Source organism: Muscardinus avellanarius (genome assembly GCF_963383645.1).
Source record: "Muscardinus avellanarius genome assembly, chromosome: 11".
NCBI classification, from domain to species: Eukaryota; Metazoa; Chordata; class Mammalia; order Rodentia; family Gliridae; genus Muscardinus; species Muscardinus avellanarius.
The window spans coordinates 109780012-109804540 of NC_137797.1; the positions used below are offsets into that span (position 1 = coordinate 109780012).

Consider the following 24529-nt stretch of genomic DNA (forward strand, 5'->3'; position numbering starts at 1 on the left):
TGCTGACCAGCATCAGAATGTTCTTGAAATTAAAGGACACCAATAGCTAGCTGCAGGGTGGCAGTATAAATACCAACTTTCCCTATTTGATTCTCCAGAGACTATTCTGAAGGTCTGCCAAACTCTAAATCAGACAGCTTTACTTCTCACTCCAGGAAAATATAACCTTTTTCACTCCTGTGTGGAGACTACATAACGATTCTAGTGTAACACACATGATCTTAAAGATCAGCCTCTAACCCTGATATGGAATGGTCCCGGGCAGAAGTAACTACATGAGCGGAGAACTTGAAAAGCAGGTGATGCAGCAGATAGCCTCCAAAAGCTCAGAGAAGCAAAACATCTTCCTCCAAACACCTCAGCATGGAAGGATAAAATAACTTCCCTGGCTGAAGTTTTGAAATTGGAAAAAAAATGAATTAATATATAGACAGATTTTAAATATGACTTGTTAGTTCTTTCTGTGGAAAGAAAGAGAACACTTAACAGAGAAAAATCCCCCAAACATAAACCTGAAATTGTGTGTGTGTGTGTGTGTGTGTGTGTGTGTGTGTGTGTGTGTGTGTTATTGTTCCCAGAAAGCACTCATAAACTACAAAGACCATCAAATGAACAATTCACTCATAACCCAGAAAAATTCTCTAGTAGATAGATGTGCTATATGAATGTTACTGCAAAATAGTTCAGAAGGGCTCTCATTCTTTCAATCCCAAACTTAAATAAAAATTCATCCTACACAGAAACTGAAAAGTAACGGACAAATCATCAGGGATATAATTTGCATTTCCCAAGTGCAACCTGGTGACTGCCTCACTCAATTCTTCGAAAAAGGACTCGCCTTTTGATCAGTTCCTCCCACAATGGGAGGATCCTTTTTAGATTCTCTTCAGCACCAACTTACAGCTATTAAATTACTGGACACAGCCCTGGATGTAGCATTAAACCTGTCCCTCTTGAAACTGTGTAGAATACGGATGCTAAGGAGATCTGCAATCAGACTCCATATTTCAACAAGGCCTACAACTAGTAATTTTCTGAGCCTTTAAGAAATTTAAAAGTGACATTCAAGAAAAACTGAAAGGCTGATTCATATACATTTGTTTTATGTATTACTCAGAAATTCTCTCAATCCTTTATGCTTCTTTAATTTATTTTCTAGTTATTTTTATGCCTTAAGTTTATTTATTTATTTATTTATTTATTTATTTATTTATTGGCAGTACTGGGGGTGGAACCCAGGGGCTTTCTACCTCTGGGCTATATTCCCAGACCTATTTTATATTTTATTTGGAAACAGGGTCTCGCTAAGTTGCTGAGAGCCTCACTAAGTAGCTGAGGCTGACTTTGAACCTGTGCGATCCTTAGATATGCTGAGCCTTAGTTTTCTCTCTCTCTCTCTCTCTCTCTCTCTCTCTCTCTCTCTCTCTCTCTCTTTCTCTTTGGGAAGTCCTCTGAAATTTTCTCTAAATCATCTATTTTTCAATGACAGAAAGAGCTATCATGCTATATTTTATAACTTAATAGGGGTCATAGGAATCTCCAATTCAAGCTAGGTATGGTGGCACATGCTTGCAATCCCAGAACTTGGAAGGCTGAAACAGGAGGATTACAGGTTTGTGGTCAGCCTCAGCTACTTAATGAGGCCGTATCCAACTTATTGAGACCCTGTTTCAAAATAAAAAACAAAAACTAGGGCTGGAGCTATAGCTCAGATGAGGCAGAATTTTCCTAGGTCCAATCCTCATTTCTGAAAAAATAAAAAGGAAAGAAGCCTAGTTTATCACAAGTCAGCCAGAAGGTTGGCAGGCCTAGAACTGCAATTGGCAACAAAATTAAGAGTGGTCTTTAATTTTGAGATCTGATGCTGAGTGATTTGGGCTGTAAGACTACTAGTTGGGGTTCCAGAATTAGTCAGCATAGGAAAACAGACCCCGCACTTCTGATATTAGAAAAACTTTTGGTAAATAAAGAACATTTTTTTCCTCAGGTTACTAAAGCACTAATAGCACTTGTGACTTTACCTATTCATTCCTCCTGCTCATAAACCAGAACAAAGCTGTGTGTATGTGTGTGTGTGTGTGTGTGTGTGTGTGTGTACACATGTGCACACATGTGCATGTTCACAGATGCACAAACACATACACACAGGCTAAAATATTAGAAACAACTGCTAAAAGATAGATATTTATCATATTTAAGTGAGTATCTTCAGTTAGTGGAAGTATAGAATAGAATTAAAAACAAAAAAAATTATTGTCCTACCTTAGAAGAACCATATATCCAGGTATGGCAGCTAAAGAAAAAATAAAACTGCCAACTACCAATGTGACTAGGAAGTACTGAAGCATCATGGAACAGTCACGGCCCTTGTCACACAGCCCGAGAACTGCGGATGAGCTTCCTGACGCTTGAATACAGCTGCAGTTTTGAAACACCTGCCCCCGGAAAAATATATATATATATATATAATACTATTCAAGGAAGAGTGACTCTGAACACAAATCTCAAGTATATTTTACATAGTCAGCTGGATCAAGATGCAGACGGTTGGGGCTAGAGCACGACTCAGAGGGAGAGTGCTCACCTAGTATGTATATGCATGTATGGGTGTGATACCAGTAAACACACACACACACACACACACACACACACACACACACACACACACACACACAAATTGCTTATTGCCTTTATTCTCATCTCCTTAATGGTGTCTCTGTAAATTATAGCATAAAGACAGGTGTAGTTTCAAAAGAGGAATTTTTTTCTAAAAGTACAGTGTAAATTTGCAGTACCTTAGCTGTTCTAAATGCGATTTTTTAAATAAAACAGCAACAACAACAACACATTTTGCCAGAACTCAGTTAAAATATTTAGATTCTTATGTATAAACACATCTTTGTTCCCTCAAAAATATGGTTTATTTCAAAAGCAGAATAAAAGCAACATTTCTATGTTTTCAAATCTTATTAAGAATTACAAAGTGTGGGAGGCTGAGATGGAAGGATCGCAGTTCTTGGACAGCCTCAGCTACTTAGGCCCTCTGCAATTTAGTGAGAGCTTGTGTCAAAATAAAGAATAAAATATTGGACTCTGGATACAGCTCAGAGGTAGAATGTCCCTGGGTTCCTTCCCCAGTACCGCATTAAAAAAAAATCAAAAATTGCATTTTACTCTGATCACCAACCAACTTTACAGAAATCATGACATATCTGAGACAATATAAATTCACATATATTCTTTTAAAAAGTATAATAATGAGAAAAACATATGAATCACATGAATGCTTATTCACACAAAAAAAGAAAAATATATACCAAAGATGGTATTTGGATAATTGGATTAAAAATCACCAATTTCATCTTTGTGATAAAATTTTTTTTTCTGCCCAGAGTGTGTGTGTGTGTGTGTGTGTGTGTGTGTGTGTGTGTGTGTGTGTGTTTGTTTGTTACTGGGTCTAGGAGCATTTTGCCCCTAAGCTAAACTCCTATCTGCCTCCTCCTCCTGCTCCTCCTCCTCCTTCTTATTATTATTATTGTTAATTTAATATTAAACAGGGTCTCATTAAGTTGTAGAAGGTCTTGGTAAGTTGCTGAGTCTGGCTGCAAACCTGTAATCTTCCTCTTATAGTGTCCCAAGTACTAGGATTACAGGCATGTGGCATCACGCCCGGTTTATTCAGGGTATTTTTAGCCCAAATTTTATAATACCAATATAAACTGCTTTTAAATCACACAGTCCTTAGAAACTGTTAAGGTTTTACATAAGTTCTAAGATATATGAAGTTTCACATAGACAGTAACAAGTTGTTTCCTCGCAAAAAAATTAATCTTGTTTGACGGAAGGACTGATTCCACTTATAACAAATATAGGTCTACTTAAACTTAGAAAGTGCTAATGCAACGTACAAAGCTCTGTCCAAAAGAGAATAGGATGTGTTACCATGTTCACTCCAGTTCCAGAGGATGTCTCACAGCCAGCAAGACAGGCTGACATATAAGACAAGCCATTTTCTCCGCACACCGGGTCCCATATTTTAGTTGGACAGTTGCAATCTGTATTGCACTCCGCAAGGAATTTATTTCCCATATATAAGTCCTGTGGAATTCTGAAATGATTTAAAAATGATGTTATCAGTCTTTTATTGTGAACTTCAAATTTTGTTACAAGAACAGGTTTTATGTCATTTTTTAAAAAAACTACAACACAAAGAAAAAACGAAGTTAAGTAGGTCAAGTTTGTGAGCACTCGGCAAGAAGAAACTCACACCTGTCCATATGAGAGAGCATACTGGTGCACACGACCTGTTCCCATTTGCGTGCTGAAGAGATAGAAGAATAAAATAATCGTGCACTAAATAAAATTTCAACAAGTTATTTTCATGAGCAGAAATGACTGATGGGTTAATATCATGGTGCTGAAAGATTATTCAATATTTTTTCTTCTTCCATCTTAATCCTCAGTGACATTTCCTCTCCTCCCCCAAAACAGAAACAGAAGTCTTCCAACCCGCAATGTGTGGCCCGAGTGCTACAGTTCTAGCATAGGAGAGTCCTGCCTCAGTGACCTGACCACTCCTTCTATGACCTAGTTCAGGAAAACATGGAGTCAGGGACCGCACTCCTTCAATGCCTTCCACCTGGGAAGAGTTTCTCCCAGTCCTATTAGGACTAAGAAGGAAGACGATCGCATCCCTGTGGATGATGGAGGGTGGAGAGGGGAAAGAGAGGGGTCACTTGGCGACCAAGAGCTGCCATTTCCACTGGTAAAATACACAGTGCACGAGCGCCAGCAACATGGCGGCCTGAGTAGACGACTCTGCTCGTGTGGTGTGGGAAGTGCTGTGATGTGACTGGAAGAGCAGGGCACGGGGTCTGGAGGCGGCCTTCAGTCCTGACTCGGTGACTCCATCACACTGTGGCCTCTACACATTCTGTCAGCGAATCAGTGACTAGAGATGAAGGCCGTCATTGGGGTTCTTTCCAATTTTGAAACTAAGTTTCCATAGTGATGTGGCTGAAGAGGGCTTCCATAAACTCTCTGTATCATTGAATCCCTCTAAATTTCAAATTAATCTCTAAAATGGAAATCATAATGCCTCTCTTAAATTGAATTTTTCAAGTCTCAAATCCAGATAGTGTATATAAAGGTTACCTTATAGTTTTGTGTTTGAGTTGTTTCAAGTATTTTCTGATTTTAAAAGGAACGTTTTAGGATATCATTCATTTCAACTGATGACTTGATTGTTTAAATATATCCTGAAGTAAATTTTTAAAATGTCATATTACCACAGATATTAAATATAGATAACTCTCAAAACAGAAAATATAAAATTATTAAATACATTAGACAGCCGGGCGTGGTGGTGCACGCTTGTAATCCCCATGCTTGGGAGGCGGAGACAGGAGGATCACGCTGGCTTGATGCCAGCCTCTCTGGCTTAAGAGACCCTCTTTAAAAAAAAAAAAAAAAAATATATATATATATATATATATATATATATATATATATATATATATGTCTGGGAGTGTAGCCCAGAGGTAAAAGGGCTTCTAGAAGCCCCAGTACTACCAAAAATAAAATAAATAAATACATTAGACATAACTTTCTCATGTATTAGGATTCAATTATGCTGAATTTAAATCACTGTAAAAACATATAAAAGCTATTTAGCTATAGTCAAATTTTAATTTTACCAGTTTAAGAGAGTATAAAGTATATGGAAAGAATGTCAATACAACAACAACAAAAAATAGTTAGCCGGGCGTAGTGGTGCACGCTTGTAATCCCTGGGCTTGGGAGGCTGAGACAGGAGGATCGCGCAGGTTCGAAGCCAGCCTCAGCTACTTAGTGAGGCTCTCAGCAACTTAGTGAGACCCTGTTTCCAAATAAAATATAAAATAGGTCTTGGAGTATAGCCTGGAGGTAGAAAGCCCCTGGGTTCCATCCCCAGTACCACCAAAAAAAAAAAAAAACTATCGTTACTTTCATGTACACTTTAATGTCCACTAGACTACCACACACACACACACACACACACACACACACACACACACACACATTATGAACTTACCCTCTGATATATGTTTTAGTTCTTTAATTAGCCCAGAACTTGGATGGAGATTGACAGATGAAGATACGGGGTGACCATGGGTCACTGCCATGAGCACCTAAGCAATTGAATCTGGGCACACACAACCACTAGAGAAAATCTGGTATTAACGCTGCTGAAATACGGTAATATGCACAACAAAAGAGCTTACCCTTCATAAGAGGTAGTTATTCCAGCAACCGAAGAATTATCACAGCCCAGGAGGAAGCATAAGAAATAGACGAAGTACGTAGACAGGGACAGCCAGCATCCTATGTGAGCGGCTTGCTTGACGGTAATCTTGAATTTCTTCATAATTAAGCCGCCAGTGATGAATCCAAGGCATACTGGAGGTAAGTTATAAACACCTACAGATGCAAGTACAATATTATTTATAAAGCAACAGGAAAGGATCAATCTGTTATCACTTTGCCTAGTATTTTTTAACACAAGAGCAATGACTTTAACCCCACAGTTAAACATTACCTACAGGGAGATTTTGAAATAGTCATAGTGTCAAAGTATGTAAGTTAAAAGCTAATAATTTAATTTACTGCAAGAGACTGTAACCTTCCTGTAAGCAGGAATCATGATCAATACCTTCTCTTTGAGGGTATTGGTAAGAGCAGCCAATTAAAGTTGACCAGTAACTCATTACTCTGTAATGTGTGGGGTGGGAATTGTGTACATATACATATACACATATATAAACATATACATGATATGTCGGCTCTACACTCCCCTCTCTGACTGCTCGGAATTCGACTCAGCTTTGCCAGGCGCGGTGCCGCAGCCCTTCAATCCTAGTACTCCAGAGGCTGAGACCGGAGGATCACAGGGTTGAGGCAAGTATGCAGGAATATGGCAAGACCCTGTTTCAAAAATTTAGAAGAAATTTCTTAAAGGTCGGGGGGTGTAGCTCGGTGTTAGAACACACCTGGGTTCAATCCCCAGCCCCTTCTCAATAGTAATTTGGCTCAGTTCAAGGCACTGTAGAAGATCACTTTGCTGTTTGTGACTGTTACGTGTAGTGTCATTTCATGTCTTGCTGCAGTTGAATAGCAGTATTCCCTCTCAGATCGCTCCAAAAAAATTATAAGAGAAAAGAAAAAGGCAGCCACAGGTTGCATCATGTAAGACCAGCCTCTGTATCACTGAGTCATATTCTTGGGGGAGCTTGTTATATAATTCCATTCCAGAGCCTCAACGCCATTGCATCTGAGTTAGTTAGTACTGGTGGGAAGGTACTTGAGCCCTGCACAGCACTCTGGGAAACAAGGATACAGGTAGCCTGGGATGGTCATTTCAGAAAGGATAAAAAGAGTCCAGGAAAAATCCAAGGAAAGACACAATCACTAGTTGCCAGGATAGTACTGAGAAACGCAGAATGTAAGTGGCTGTGGAAACACCGAGAACCGCCAGGGGGCGCATGGGATGACGTGAGGCGGACTATGGAATCGAAGGTCAAAGACTGGAGAGTAAACTTTGGGTGTAAAATGTGAAATCCTAAGGAATTAACTGCAGACTTCTCCACATTAAGGGAAGGCCCGTATGGAAATGAAGTGATGTTTACATTCGCCAGGATATTTCCATAACTACCATAAATTTACATTCTGACTAGAGAAAAAGTTGAAGAGAGGGGAAAAAAGATATTTTCAGGCTCTTCCCTTTCAAACCTTTCCTTGATTTCCACAGGGAGTAAAAAAAGAGAAAATTCTGCAGAGACAGAAGCATCCTAAGAAACTTCAATTTTGGAGTTTCTTACTACTTTCAACAAATTTTCCCTATTTCATGGGTGGAGGGGGATTGTGCTGTTAAAAAGAGAAAAATAAAACGCTTACCGATAAGAAAGACTGCGTCTGAAGTTGATTTCCCATAGTGCTGTTCCAGGTATTTAGGCAAAAAGGAGAACATACTAATAAATGCATTTATTTGTAGAACACTTAGAATCATGAAAAGCATGTAAATTGGGTTGCATGCAAGACTTTTCATGAATGGGAGAAAATCTGAAATGAGAGAACAGTGTTGAACTCACTTGGCCTTGCGTTTTATGACTAGTGTTTCCCTAAAGCACCAACGTCCCTCCCGACGCGTGTTTTGTCATGTACAAATGTCTGTTCATTATTTTCACCACCTGGAAACTAAAGTCAGTAAAGTTCAATTTTTTTCAGCCTTAACTTCCAGGAAGCTCATAGCTAAGCTAAAATTCTCATTATAAGACTCAACAGTTTGTTAATATTAGTGCATGTTTTCCTTATTGTTCTTAATTTGAATGTCTGTTTGTTTGTTTTTAATAATTGGAATCAAAGTCTCTGGAAAATGCATTTTAAAGCAAATGGGAGCAGATATATTTGCTCACTGGGTACCCAGACTGACTTAAAATGTTTTATAAACAGGTAATTCAGCTTTTAAAATTGCATCATTCGTTGCCAAGTAATGGCACAGAAAGAAGACTGCCAGTTAGAAATTATTACCTGGTGACTTAATGGCAAAGGGTTTGAATGGAACAAATTACCAGCATAGTATGACTGAAACTAAAAGTGAACTCTAGAGGATCTAAAGCTTTCATAATTGCCTTTAGTGATCCCATGCTTTTCCTTCATGAGGTCTCCTCTCTGTTTATCTTCTTTGCCATTGAGAATGATGTCAGCATTATCCTCCAGCCCTTCTTTTGGGATTGTTTTGGACAAGAAGAAAAAAGGAATTCCAGTGAGGACATTCACTCCTGCACAGATCAAAAAACCAAACCACCATGCGCCGACCCATCGAGTATCACTGGGGCTTATGGTTAGATCATCTGCAAAGAAATAGGAGCTTTGAAATAGTATCAAAAGTTTACCAAAGTTAGAACACTGTGGTGATCCATGCATATCTACGTTTATGGCAGCACAATTCACAATGACCGAAATACGGAATCAAACTTGGTGTTCCTCAACAGAAAAATGCATAAAGAAAACGTGGTGTGGCCGGGCGTGGTGGCGCACGCTTGTAATCCCCGCGCTTGGGAGGCAGAGACAGGAGGATTGCGCAGGTTCAAAGCCAGCCGCTCTGGCTTAAGAGACCCTGTTTCCAAATTTAAAAAAAGCATAAAAATAGGTTTGGGAGTGTAGCCCAGAGGTAGAAGGGCTTCCAGAACCCCAGTACCACAAAAAAAAAAGAAAGAAAGAAAGAAAGAAAGAAAGAAAGAAAGAAAGAAAGAAGGAAGGAAAGAAAGAAAGATAGAACATGTGGTTTGTACACATAACAGAGATTTATTTAGCCATAAAGAAGAACAAAATTGAATTTGGATGGAACTAGAGAACATTATGCTAAATTTAATTAGCCAGTTTCAGAAAGTAAGGGTTGTATGATTTTTCTTATATGTGGAGCTAGGAGAACATAGGACAGAAAGGGGACTTTCAGATAAAGGAGGAAAGAGATGATTTGAATAATGGAAAGGGATTGGGGGAGGGAGGGAGAAGGAAAGAAGGGGGCTTGAGGAAGAAAACATACTTAGCAATATTATGTGTATATATGAAGGTATCATGAAAAACCCTGCTAATATATACTGGGAGGGAGAAAGGGGTACTCTGCTGGGGTCAGGAGGCGATCACACCCAGAGATATCGTGCGCATACATGAATGTGCCACTTTGAACCTCACTATGATGTATAATTTTATAGCAACAAAAAAATCCAAAAAAAGAAGAAAATATGATTCTCAGGTTTTTTCCCAAGTATAAAATATATATATATATGATGTAGACACTTCTATGCTTATCAGAGGTTGACCAGTGGGTACCAAGTTAAAGCTAGACAAGAGCAAGAAGCCTTGGTGATGACTACTGATAGCAATTGTCCGCTATGCATTTCAAAACCCTAGAAAAAAGGATTTGATCATTTCACAGCAAAGTCACGATAAATGTTTGAGGAAATACAGATGTCTAATCTGATGTAAACATTACACAATTCATAACATGTGTCCAAAGATCACATGATACCCTTTACCATGGAGTGTTTTTATGATTTTATCAGTTAATACAAAATTTTATTTAACATTAATTAATTAAAAATCAAACGATAATTTGTGGCATCACAATATTGCCCAGCAATAATTTAGTCAGATTATCTTTTATGAATATATCCTTACAAAATAACCAAAAGGTCTGTTTCATTATCAACAAGAATTTCTTGATTAAAAAAAAACTGAAAACTATGTGTTTAAATCTCTTGACCCGCCGGGCGTGGTGGCGCACGCTTGTAATCCCCGCGCCAGCCTCGCTGGTTTAAGAGACCCTGTTTCCAAATAAAAAATAAAATAAAATAGGTCTGGGAGTGTAGCCTGGAGGTAGAAGGGCTTCCAGGAACCCCAGTACCACCAATAAATTAATTAATTAATTAATTTAATTAAAATTAAAAAATCCTTTGACCCCACAATAAGGTTGAGCTACAAGAGAAAGGGCAATAGAGTCTGAGACAGAAGCTCAGCAGTGCATCCTGCTTACTCCACTGCTCTTGGCACACTGGCAAAGTGGAAATCGTTTTCCTGCCTGAGGGTCAAAGAGGGCAGTGATCACATGTGACAGAACGTCTGGGGTGCCCCGCACGTTCCAGGTGCTATTCAAATGGATTTTATTGACTACCTGTGTTCACAGATCCAGTGTCTACATAGATGTTTGCACAGAATGACGCTATCAAAAGTCCAATCAGAGGACCAAAGACAGCTCCAACTTCCAAAATCCCTAAAAGTAAGCAAAAACATATGTTATACTCTATTCTTAAACTCATTATAAAGACACCTGGTTCTCTGAAAAGCCTAAAGACTTGTTTGGACTTAGTGCTGTGTTGTGGTGAGGGTGGCTGTGGTTTCTGGCACTAGGGATTGGAATCCTGGGCAAGATAGGCAAATACTCTACAAAGGAGCTACATGCTGAGCAATGTGGATATTTTTGACTTAGATAATTGCCACAAGATCCATACCTTTCTCAGAAAGTAAATTGCATGCTAAAAGAATAAATGAAATTACATCCAGTTCAATCTCTTTTGTTTAGAATTATCCTGCTCTCTGCTTCATTTAAAAAACTTATGGCCAAGTAAGCTGAGGCTTTCTAGAAATCACTAAGAATCCGGACGAATAATAATTTTTACCCTCAAGGAAATTACTCTCCCGAAGAAAACTTAAACTTACCAATATATAAAGGAGAGTTTTCAGGTTTGGCAAAATCTTCTATATAGGAAATGCCCAAAGGCATGATGGGAGTTTCACCCATTCCACGAATAATGTTTCCCACAAGTACATACAGCCACATTAGTGATTTAACTTCCTTTACACACTCTGCATTAAAACAAATAAATTGAATTAGTGCTGTGGTACTAAAGTGTTAGTTACACTTAATTCTAACTTTTCTGTAAGCAACTCATGAATATGTTGGGTGATGGTAGAACCCAGGCCCTTCCTGGAGGCACACCAGAGTGGGAGAGTTTGGAATTCTGTCCACAGCTGGGCGAGTCCACAGCCAGCTGATGAAGCAGACACAGGCCGCTGGTGAGGTACCTTCTTCCCTGTATTTCCTGGGGTGGCTTTTTTGGCTTAGCACATCTGAGATAGCTAGTCCTCGGCTCTGAAACTATTTGGATCCCCACTGACCCCGTGGTGGCCATCAAATTCCCAGCTTTGGAGACTCCAGTAACTCCCCCCAGCATGAATCCAATATAAAAATGCCCCCCTCGGCAAAGGAGAAGCTCTGGCTTGAGGTAGTCGGCAGAGTCTCCTCCACACTAAGTATCAGGAGAAGACCTTCAGGGCCCTTAGCACAGGCGGGCAGAGCACAGAACCCTGGAGCCCCGGGCAACAGGAAAGCGGAGGAAGCCCTGCCATGGTGCTGGACTGTAGCATCTGTCACAGGCTGAGGAGGGACACCAACGAGCCCCCGGTGACTCCAAACCACAGGGCCCTCCCCTGCGCCCCACTCCACTACATCAGCAGCAGGATGCCAGTGGTTTGGACTTTGTTTCTGTTTGTTTTCTAATTATATAATAGGACAGACCACATCATGAGCGTCAACTCATCCTTCTGTGACATTGATTTTATCTGTGAGATTAACTACACAGTGGCCCAGTGGTCTTGGGATGAATAACTTTGTCTCATGGTTTTTGGGCTTTTTTTCTTTTTGGGTGGTAGTCTGAAGAAATTCATTGTAATTTAATGTTTAAGGTATGATACAAAAACTTGAACATGAACTCCACATTTATACTAATTATGCATCTTGCTTTTAATAGGAAACAAATGAAGAAATCTTTTTAAATACATGCAAATATCAGAGGAACAGCATCCCTTTTATTAGATATTCCTGTTTGCTTCTGTGACCCCTTTTGAAATCTTTGGAGAGGGAAAAATAGCTTTTGTCTATTTCCAGAACACACTTCACCAAACCCAGTATTTCACTCAAAGCCCTTCAGCAGAAAGTTCTCTCAAATTCACTGAACAGAAAGAAAGAAAATGAGATAGACAACCTGATGGGTCTTCTGTTGGTCTTAAAATTGGAGTACTATTTTCCACACACAAGAAACTGTTTGAAGACTGATTGCTTGAAGCTGAAATTGTCGATTCATATTCATATCTGTTTGAACACGGGGGAACACATTGATGTTGAGGAACTATTGAGAATGTAAACATTTCTCACTTCGTAGAGTCCTGCCCTATCTGAGCCAGAGCATCTAAATCCTGCAAAGACAGCTGTTCATCTTCTCCTTCAATCATCAAAAATCAAAATCACCTAAAGAAAATGAGTGATAAGGCGATGAGCAAAGAAGGTGACCTAACTGAGGGGTGATGGGAGGGGAAAGAGGAAAATTCTCTAATTCGCATGAGGTACATTCACAAATATATCAAAGCCAATCAAGAGAAGGAGGGAGACGGGAGGCAATGGAGCGGGAATTGGGGAAGGGCTGATTGGGTGATGTGTGCATGTGTGCCTCTGCAATCTTGACCTCCATTAAGATGGATGACTGCAGTGCACCAATAAAAACAAACAAACGGAAAGAAAACACTGCTCATCGAAAATGTGCAATTCCTTTTCAGCTTGCTTTCAATTTGCTACACATAAATGATATACGTTTTAGATTACCTAACAGCAACCTTCTCATTCTTCAGTGACCATTTCCTGGAATAAATTTCCATGGGGTCAGAAACAAAAAAAAAAGAAGAAGAAGATAAAGGGACCAACATATAATTAAGAAGATAAAAGATTTTAGGGAGAAATAAGATAAAACAAATCACGTTTCTAAGTTTGGATTATCTGAGGTTTGCTCAGTAAAAAGTATAACCTAATCTTCTGAGAATCCAAACAATAATTCCTCCATGTGCTCATTAACTCCTACAAAAGAAAAGAAAATGCCTATCATAATGAAGAAGTTTGTGGGAGAATCTTGATCACCAGGGCAGTGCAGTGTAATGGCCTTTTCTCTTGGCACACGACAAAGAGTTAGTAGATTGCGGCCAGTAAAAACAGGCTAATTGCCACGAGATCCAATGTTCTTTCTCAGAAAGTAAGTTATGTGCCTTGAGAATAGAGGCAATTGTGCTCATTTCACTCTCTTTTATTTAGAATTATTCTGTAGAGATTTTTATTTGATGTGTTTATTACATAGAGGAAGCCAAAGCAAACTTGTCCTTCCGAGTCTTCTATGAGCTAGAATGTTATACGTAGATGCCTTGAACACTCCTAACTTTTATGCTATAGAAACTAATAAAAAGGGTCAAAATACCTTCCAATCAGAACAATTGCCTGGTCATGCCCACAGATACTGCTTATGAGTTGTGGACAAAGGTTTCTTGTCATCCTGTTTAGAATTTCATGAAATGTGACTGCTTCAAAGAATAACACTTTTGGCCAAGGGCGGAAAGAATATAACTAACAGCTGAATATTACTTAACCTCGTGTTGGACAGAATAGTAAATAATAGAATGTTTACTATTACTATTATATATACTATATATTACTATTACTATTATATATTATATTACTGTTATATATTCTATCATAATAGAAACTTCTGCCTAGAAACTTCTGATCCCCTCAAAAATACCTGAGTTCAAATATCTTCTGTTCATTTAATTTATCCACCTAAAATTTAGTCACTAATTCAAAGTTCACTGAATCTCCCAAAATTGACACAATGACTCTAAAAAGGATTTTAAGATCAAAGGCCAAAGACATAATTCCATCAGGATGAAGAGGTTGGAAGATGTGACATCAGGAAAGACTTTGATAAAACTTGAAAACAGAATGCGGTTCGTGCACCGAATGAGAAGACATGAGCGACCTGAGCACAGGCGTGTTCAGCGGGGCGTCCACCCCCAGAGCACAGGTGTGTACAGCAGAGCGTCCACCCCCAGGCCACGGGTTTCTGGAAAGCTTCAGGCCATGTGCGTGGAAACACAGAGAGGGTAAGACACGAGCACCGTAAGAGTTCCAATGCTTTGGCTTAAAGTAAGAGTAAGGAAGAGTCAGGAGCCCAGAGACCCCAGAGACAGCCCCTGCCTCTCCAACTGAAGATGCCCATTGATTCTAGATTCTGAACAGGCACACTGAGGACAGGGAAGCCATCCTGGAAACTGAGAGCATTAAGCAAAAAAATAAAATCTACATATTGAAATAATAAGATTTTCATTGCCATCTACTGGTAACCAAGCTTCTATTTTCCAAGCAAGAGAGCAGAAGCCAGGCTTAGTCCTAAGATAATTAAGAAGTAGGTGATACACAGTCCCAGGCCATGGGAGAAACACCCAGTCCTGCCTCAGCCACCCTACACAAAGGTACTCGATGGCAGACATAGGCCAGTTGGCTGGTCACTCTTGTTCCTCCGACTTAACTGTAAATAAAAGTCAAGGACCAGATATATGAGAGACAATCATAATGGTAAAGACAGAAGCCAGCAAAAATTACCCTTGGAGGAAACAATTAATTGCTTGGATAAAATAAATATACATGGGAATAACTCTTGCATTCATAACAGAATGATCTGTTTCCTTTAAAAAGAGATAGTCAAGGAGCAAAGGAGTCCTTAAAATTTAAAAGTATGATAGTGTAAGTGAGTAGCCCATTCAAAGGCTTGAAATATAGCATCCAATATTTTAGAAATAAAAGAATATAGGACACAACAGTAAAGAATATAATAAAAACATAATCGAGGATGTCCAACATTTAAATAGCAGAAGTTCTAGAAAGGGAAAATAGAAGGGCAAGAGGAAAATATTATCAGAGAAACAAAAATACAAGTAAATTTTCTGAATGTCCAGGTTGAAGGTAACTAGCAGAGATGAAATTATACCAAGATAATTATAAATGTCAGACAATAGAGCTTAAAAAGAAAACCCAAACATTTCCAAGAGAAAAGTATTGGTCATAGGGATTAGACTGGCACAGGATCCATCATCATCACCATCATCATCATCATGAAATCAAACAAGCAAAAAGCCGGGAACAATGTCCTAAGGAAAATTAAATCTCTAGGAGAAGTATCTTATACCTAGCCAATAATAAAAGTATATTATTCCAGCCAATCTATTCATCAAGTGTGGAAGTAAAATAAAAATACTTTTAGATGTACAAGGTCTTAAACTATCTACTTCCATTGAATGGTTTCTCAGAAAGCTATGAAATTATTTTCTCCACAGAAAGAAGTGACAGTAAAAAGGAAAGAAAAAGGTATGATACCCAAGAAAACCAGGCATTGAATGTAAGACCGTGGGAAAGAAGGTTCTCAAGCATAAGAATAAGGGGGGGGGGATATCATAGAAAAGGCACAGCGTTCACAGTTTGGAACACAGAGGACAAACAGAAGAAATATCTTGAAGATAGAAAAGGAAATTTCTGAACTACATCCAAAGGACATCTGCCTAACCAAATGCTGAGGAATTAAAAATATGTAAAGAGAGCTTATCAAATAAAACCGAGCTCATTGTTAAATCCTAGAAAAATAAAAGTCACGTAACAGAAAACACAACTCAGTGTTGAATAATCCCTTTCATAGTCAGACAATCGTAAACAGTGGCCATGAACTTAAAGTTGGAAGTCAAGATATATAACACTGCAGTCGATTATATGTTACATAACACTGAAGAATTTTAAAACAGTAAGATACAGAGGAAAATAGAAGAAAGGGCTGAAAGAGTTGTATACAATTGTTTGCCTCTGAAATTCAGGAACAAGGGGTGGAGGGGGCACTCCTTCACATTAGTTTTATAAATTTGTGCATACATTTGTTTGGTAAAAATTAAAATGTAGGTCCCATAGATATTAAAATGACAATCAACCTCAGTCCCTTCTGTTTATTGCTGACCTACAATTAAACAGAACCTCACTGTAATTAGACATGTGTAAATGATTCTGAGGAGGGAGTAAATCTCAGATTCGGGCAAGTGATAGGAATCTTTTCATGAGGCCCAACTTCATAAAAGTAGCATCCCCAATACCTATCTCCCCAATGGCCAAAGCGGACAATGTTGGGGGAATCGAAGCAGCCAAGAGCACAGGACAGACAGACGGAGAGCACAGAGCCACATCTCCTGGCGGCCAGCCCAGTGCTCTGTGCTTTCACAAAGCGTTGCGTCCCAGGAGGAAACTCCAAGCCCCATTTCCTGTGAGTGAACATCGGACCTTAAATATCATCAAATGGTGGGATACTCACCGGTTCATGAGGAAATGAGGTAGTGATATTAAGAAACACCCTAATCCCATAACCACACATCCGACACCAATCATTATAGGTCTGTGTAGTTTAGTTCCAAAATAACTCACAAATATAATCAACACGAGATTGCCTAGGGAAAAAAAATGAGAAAGTGCATTTCAATGAGTTAACGAAATGTTAGTGGTGAGCCTCACTCTGTCATTTATTAGCATTTATCGTGTGACAACAATCACAAATACTGAGATTGGTGCTAGAGAGGTATAAAACAAGCTCCTTCTCTACCTTCGAATGTATTCCTATACGGGGCGTGGTGGCGCACGCCTGTAATCCCCGCGCTTGGGAGGCAGAGACGGGAGGATCGCGCAGGTTCAAAGCCAGCCTCGCTGGCTTAAGAGACCCTGTTTCCAAATAAAAATATAAAAATAGGTCTGGGAGTGTAGCCCGGAGGTAGAAGGGTTTCCAGGAACCCCAGTACCACCAAAAAAATAAAAATAAAAAAAATAAAAAGGAAGAAGAATAAAATTAGGGCAGGGGGTGTGGCTCGGAGGTCAAATGCCCCTGGGTTCTATCCTCAGACCCACAAAAAAAAAAAAAAAAATAATCTATCCCAACCCCACCAGAAGTGTGGCCCTTCTACAAGTGAATTTTTATCCTTCCTTAGAAACTTTTATGAAATAAGAGAGAAAAGCAGTTCCTTAGCTGAGTGTGGTAGCACACCCTTGTAATCCCAGTACTTGGGAATCTGAGACAGGAAGATCACAGGTTTGCGGCCAGCCTCAGCTACTTAGTAAGACCCTGTTTCAAAACTAAAGAATAACAAAATAGGGCTGTGGGTGTAGCTCAGAGATAGAATGTCCTTGAGTTCAATCCCAGTTCCAGTCTGGAAAACAAAGCAGTTCACCCTTTTTTTTTTCTGCACCTGCAAAAGAGATTCCTCAACCCCCAGGAGAAAGAAGGAAAATATCTGCATTTTTCTTTGAAAAGCAAATTCTTTTGGTTTCCAATTACCTCCCATACACAAAGATAAAGAATTTGATTCCCATAGGGATAACAAATAATAGATTTAAATATAAATACTCTAAATACTCTGGTATGCATGCCAGAGAGCTAAGAAACCATGGGGATAAAAAGGATATGGCATGGTACATGCCAATATTTAGGTGTTAACATGAGGTATTATTTAAATTAGTTGTTTCTAGCTGGGCATGGTGTCCCCCGCGCTTGGGAGGCTGAGACAGGAGGATCGTGCTGGTTCGGAGCCAGCCTCGCTGGCTTAGGAGACCCTGTTTCCAAATTTTAAAAAATATATATAAAATAGGTCTGGGAGTGTAGCCCGGAGGTAGGAGGGCTTCCAGGAACCCCAGTACCACCAAAATATAAAAATAAATAAATAAATAAATAAATAAATAAATAAATAAAAATTACTTGTTTCTAAGCACATTTTAAACCTAGGCTATTTAATCAGATTTGGAAAACTTATCAGGCGCATTAAATGAACTAACACTGAAAATAAGTAGAATAAATTCAGAGGCACTTGATAGATAAAAATATATAAAAATACAAAAATAATGCATTACCAATCTCAAAGCTCCCATTAATCAGTCCAACAACAGATGTTGGGATATCGAATCGTCTCTCTATCTGTGTGAGCATGGAGTTCATATAAGATGCAGATAGTGTTTTGGATATATACCCCCCGGTTAATGCCATCAGAAACATCTAGGAAGAAAACATAAAAACTGCACTTTAAATCATATATTCGTCATAGGTTACCAGAATGTCCTCTGCCAACATTGTCTCCAACTTAAGTAACAAGTAAGCTTGCAAGACACTTTAAAATGTAGTCTGTTCCGGCCTGCCATGGGGACTCAAAACAGGATTGATTAGTATTGCCGGCTTCTGTTGGGAGTTATAGCCTCAATATTTACAGACGCAGCTTGTACATACAAATAAACAAGTAGCGATTCCACCTAAGACATAGCTGTCAACTCAAAAGTCTCCAGCAATACAAAGCTATTTTTAGTCCAAATGAATGCATATGCTTTCGCGAGTTTAAGGAACACAGAATTGTTTCTACGGCTAGTTTGCTTACGTTCTCTTGCAGGAGAGAAGGGTCCCAGATGGCCTTGTCCAACACACCTCTTACTCTTGAAATTCTCCCACAGAATCAATGTACTCTCAGTAGTGGAGGAGATGTGAAACCACATGAACTATATCATCATCTTCCTCCGAACAGAATTTTTTGTAAATGGTGGAGCTCAGCAAACCAGGTGATGCTCATGGCATATCGAGCCAGGTACAGTGCTTTGGGGTCCCTTGGCCCTGGTCCCTATGCACAGAGAAGGTCCGTGTGCAGATGGGAGTACTTTGGGTGGCTTGTCTGAGCCTCAAAGGCCAGCTCTGCAGAGTCACCTCAACTTCTATTACCCTCTCCACCTCCCTGTGAGCGATATATCCAAATAGGACTCCGGCAGCCAGGCTTACACAGACCCTACTCCAGATCTCAGAATCTTAAACTCTCTTATGCAGAGGAATGTGAAAACTCGTTCTTGCATCAAAATCAACAAACTATGGACAAGTTTAGGTCTCCCTGGAGGGTGATCTCCAGTTATATACCACAGGGCTTTTTCCTTAGCCCAATTAAAACGTGTTTCCTGCTGATACTTCCATGCTGGGAGAGCATTGATCTGCTCTCAAGCCATCAAATTCAGGCATCTGAACTCCTCACTGCCAGGTCCCCAGTTTAAAGCCAATCTGCCATCTGATGCCGCTTGAAACAATTCATATATTTTAAACCTCTACCTCACTAATGAATATTAGGCTACAGATATTTGCTAGTTTCACTCTAGGCTTTCCATAACATTGATCTATATTCACAAACTCCATTTCCCAAGCTTTCCTAAAGCCACTTCGGTCTTTCTTTCTTCCAAACCTGCTATTTAACTACAAGTGCTCTAATGATGACAACCATTAACTGTTTTCATACTATGAAATCAGTGAATAGATTTTCATATTTTTCTTGCTAAGTATTTCTAGTGATTTTTGCCCCCATGGACACATTCTTTCTTTAGGGAATTTTTTGCTTCTTTGACATGTGTGACATTATTCTCTCTTGGTTCTTCTGTTATTTCTCTGACCACTCTTTCTCTTTACAGTTTTATGGGATTAGGACGTGTTATAGTTAGACAGAAAAGTGTCCCCTAAAGACCTCATTTATTAATGTTTGGGGCTGTGTAATTGAGACATGAGGGTTGTGATCCCAGCAGTGGACCGATTCATTGTAATGGGTTTACTTGGGTAGAACCTGGTGGGCCCGTAGGGTGTGACTGGGGGGGATTGTATCTATAGTTTCTCCTCATCCTGCTCTCTCCCTAGTTTCCAGCCTCTATGATGTGAAGGGAACAGCCTATGTGCCCTGCCTCCCTCTGCTCTGCCCTGAGATCCAAGGTCCCCAACTTCACATGGACTGAATCTGCAACCTCAAGAAAATGAATCTTTCCTAAGTTATATGGTCAGGTCTTTATGATATGGCTATAAGAAATGAATGATGTGTGTATATATGCCTCTAACATCTTGTACTTCATTAAGATGTTTGACTATAATGCACCAATAAAAATATTTTAAAAATTGCTGACCAAAACAGGGTGTTTTTTTATCAGTGCTATCTGATTTTCTAATGAACCCCAAACTACTTTTTTCTGATAGTATGTGTTTGAAAGAATAATCTAGACTTTCTGCACGTACTGTTTACCCTTTATCCACCCTTCATTCGGCTAGAGTCTGATGTTTCCTGAAGTTATTATGTCAAGGTCAGAAATGACTTCCTGATTTATAGCTCAAAAGATGCTTCTCAGGCACTTGCTTATTAGTGGAGATATGGGAGAATCCAGGTGCCTGGAGACTCCAAACATCGGGAGACATACTCCAGAGGTCACGAGACTGCAGGTGTGCGAGAGAATCGGCATGCCCATAAAACACCAGTACTTCCGCTCCGCCTCCTGACCACTTCTTGGCCAACTCTGTCTGTTCTGTCCACAGTTCATGCTCTCCTTAAGAAATCTCACGTATTACCCTGATTTTAACTGTATGTCCACCTCTGTTACAGCCACAAGCACAGGGTGTTTTTTTCAGTGTTTGGATGTCCATAACGTCTTCCCTCATTATACCGAGAACAATTCAGATATAGGGGCCATGTTATTTACTCTTATTTTAATGCATACCAAATGGCTATAAAAAATTACAAATTTAATGATGATATCAAAAACACCTTGAAGAAAGAGTCAGTGCCAAAAGTAAGAGAAAGTCTAATGAATGCGAACACGTTCTTAATCCTTTTTAGCTGCCATAAACTGGGGGGCTTGCAAACAATAGAAACGTAGTTCTCGCAGTCCCAGGATTCCAGGAAGTCTAAGCTCAGGACACTTGCACATGCGGTGTCTGGAAGGGTTCCTGACTGACTCAGAGCCAGCCATCTCTTCTTTATGTCCCCCTGGTGGAAGGGGGAGCCTTCTCTCTCAGCCCCTTTTATAAGGGCACTGATTCCATGACGAGGCTCCGCCCCGTGACCTAGTCACCTCCTGAGGGCCACTTCCTGCTGCAGTCACCTCAGGGCTAGGATTCCAACATCAGGTTTGGGGACCACAGACATTCAGGCCATAGCACAGACCTGTGCCATAAGTTGTCTGTACCAGTTGGTTTGGGGACCTCTGAATAGAAATTTATGTGAAAAAGATCTGGGAAACTTGAACATCAAAATAAACATAACTTAAAATTATATGGCATCAAGACAGTGGCTATTTCTCTAGCTATTTATCTTTTTTTTTTTTTTTTTTTTTTTTTTTTTTTGTAGTACCGGGGATGGATCCCAGGGGCATTCTACCTCCAAGCCACACCCCCAGCCCTATTTTTTATTTTTTATTTTGAAATAGGGTCTCACTAAGTTGCAGAGGGCCTCACTAAGTAGCTGAGGCTGCCCATGAACCAGGTTCTTCCTGTCTCAGCCTCCCAAATGCTGGGCTTACAAGCGTGAACCACCACACCCAGCTAGCTATTTATCTTTTAATATTAAATACAATTTGAGGAAATTATCTTTCTCCCTTTCTCTCTCTTTCCACTATAAACCTCTGCAGAGCATACAATTGAGACTACACAATTTTTATGATTTTATAATGCAGGTTTTATATTTAAAAGCAAAGCCTACCAAATCAAGAACAAACGAAACTTGGAGAAACAACTTATTCCATGTATCATTTTAGGAAAGAAATTTAAATGCATCGTGACCCCAGAGTTCTTTCCTAAAAGCCGGCACATAGGTGGGTTCCCTGAATTGATTCTACTGTGGCTATTTTGATTCTATTGTGGCTATTCTGGTTCATGTCTAGTTTTACAGAACTGCTAGACCTACTAATTTTTAACAGTAATGCTACAGAGCTTGAAGCACATTTAAGTCCTTTGATGCTTTTTAAAGAGTAATGCTTAACGAGCATGTTTTTAAGTTCAGAAAATTGGAGAAACCTACTTGAGTAATTTTAGCAACAGCCTTACACTTTTATCTGAAAAACTTGTGGCTGCGTTATTTCACATCAGTATCTAATCTTGATAAACCCCATGTAACAAAAAATAAAATTTAAAAACTATTGTTTATAAGAATGCCTTAAAATTTCCCCCACAAATACTAGCAATAATTGTCTCTAATGTTTATTATGGTCTCAAACATTTAAAAAAAAAGAGTCCTACAATGTAGGCCTCTTATTACCATTTCCAAATGACAAAAAGGAATTACAAAGAAGAGGAGTTACGTGATTTCTCTAAAATTCACACAGTTAATAAACATCGAACCTTGGATAAACTCAGAAGACCTGGGCTCAGATTCACCTTTTAGTTATTTATTTAGAGAAGAAGATGAGACTTCAGGGATAATATAGGAAGCAAAGTTTTTTTTCCATAATTAATGTAGAATTTTAAGCAAAAGTAGTTTTTTAAATATATATTGTAACTTTCCACCTTTTTGTACATAATTATGGTTATCCTACATATGTGTAAATGGAAAGTAAGCTTTTGATAGAAAATGGGTGAGTGTCTTAGTTTAAAAACCATTGTAGGCACTAGTTGCAGAGCCCCCAAAAGTGCTCAAAACCCTTGATTGAAAATAAATTTATTTATTTACTTATTTACTAATTTATTTATTTATTTATGGTACTTGTGGTGGAACCCAGGGCATTTTTTTTAACCTCTGGGCTATACTCCCAGACCTATTTTTTACTTTATTTGGAAACATGATCTCACTGAGTTGCTGAGAGCCTCACTAACTAGCTGAGGCTGGCTTCGAACCTGTGTGATACTCCTTTCTCAGCCTCCCAAGCACTGGGATTACAAGAGTGTGCCACCACGCCCAGCTTGAAAATAAATTTAAATGCTGTGAATATAAAATGCTTTGGAGCTATAAAAAAAAAACAGAATTTGTTTTGAAATAGTCAAACCACCAGAAGTACACACCAAATCCTATTGCTATTCTGAAGAATAATCATTAGGTTGTTCACATTTGAAAAAAATATATTTCTTTTACGGTGTAGTATAATATATCAGGTAGAAGAAAATCAATATTAGTTTATTCTATGCAGAGATGGGAAAATTTACAAAGATCTCAGTTTTAAAAAATCACTGTACTTACACATGGATATGCCGATGAAGAATAAATAAAATCCATACCTTAATCTTGGAAAGACATCTTACTCTATGAGTGTCTCTCCTTCCTCCAGTTTCTCCCATGTTGATCTTCTAATAACTTCAGGATATTTTTGTTTTCAATCTTGCTATTTTTTTAGTTCCACCTTTTTAAGAAAACAGAAGGCTATTAGATTACTGACAAAATCATAAGTCATTATCCTTTAGAAGAGCTGCTAAATCTGAGCAATGTAACTGGAAACCTACTGTATTATTCAAATACCTAGAAATTTTTTGACTCAAATCTAGAAAATAATGGCAACAGAGAAAATTTAGTTGGTGGATTCCTATTTAAAATCTTTCGTAGTAACCACAGTTACCCTTCAGTAAGATTAAGGATGTTTGCAGAGTTTGTTATGGTCCTCTTGCAAATAATGACTATGTGGTTAAAATAAAGCTTTTCATGTCTTTAGCCAAAACAAATAAAACAAAGTGACCTCCTTGGACTTACATAAAAACTGCAGGTTTTAAGAACACAAAGACTTTGGGTTGTATTTGTGTTGAAAATCTGCTTCAGCGAGCGCACAAAGGCTCGGTAATCTCTCTTGGCCAGGCTTCCTTTTCAAGTCCTTTGCATCGCATGGCTTTCCTGGAGTTTCAGGAAGAGAAATGCTTTCTGGAGCACTGTTGATTCACAAAACCTAGGGAGACATGAAATTTAATTATGGAGCAGCCTACACACAAAAAACAAATAATTCTATATTCCAGGAATGAATCCCACAATTCTAAGTTCAGAAACATAAGGTTTAAGAAAAGCTCAAAAATGTAATTATATATGTGTGTATATAGAGATTATAGTTGAATGAATGTGTATATACATATATTGTAAATATATGTATATATGTGTGCAGTTACATAATAGGCATAAATAAATGTATGTGTAGGTATAATATATTATATATATGCACAGATTTTGCATATAATACATGGTGATGACTTAAACCCTAAGACATTATACTAAATTCTTACCAAATTATTTATTTTGTGTCTTGAGAGAAAGACAGTATCGTCAACCAAAAACAAAGTATTTTACTCGAATATTC

General features: G+C 38.8%; 1 protein-coding gene across 1 annotated transcript in view; it reads right to left on the bottom strand.

The window, feature by feature from the left end:
• LOC308270365 (solute carrier organic anion transporter family member 1A2-like) overlaps positions 1–23531 on the bottom strand; it is a gene marked incomplete at both ends in the record, with an annotated part of 54388 nt that extends 30857 nt beyond the window's left edge. Inside the window, 11 exons of the mRNA XM_080706219.1 lie at positions 2263–2435; positions 3943–4108; positions 6264–6459; positions 7933–8097; positions 8667–8888; positions 10712–10810; positions 11257–11403; positions 12582–12688; positions 16761–16893; positions 18341–18482; positions 23472–23531. Coding sequence (XP_080562345.1) covers positions 2263–2435; positions 3943–4108; positions 6264–6459; positions 7933–8097; positions 8667–8888; positions 10712–10810; positions 11257–11403; positions 12582–12688; positions 16761–16893; positions 18341–18482; positions 23472–23531 — 1610 coding nt within the window. The remainder of the gene's footprint in view (positions 1–2262; positions 2436–3942; positions 4109–6263; positions 6460–7932; positions 8098–8666; positions 8889–10711; positions 10811–11256; positions 11404–12581; positions 12689–16760; positions 16894–18340; positions 18483–23471) is intronic.
• Positions 23532–24529: the final 998 nt, after the last annotated feature.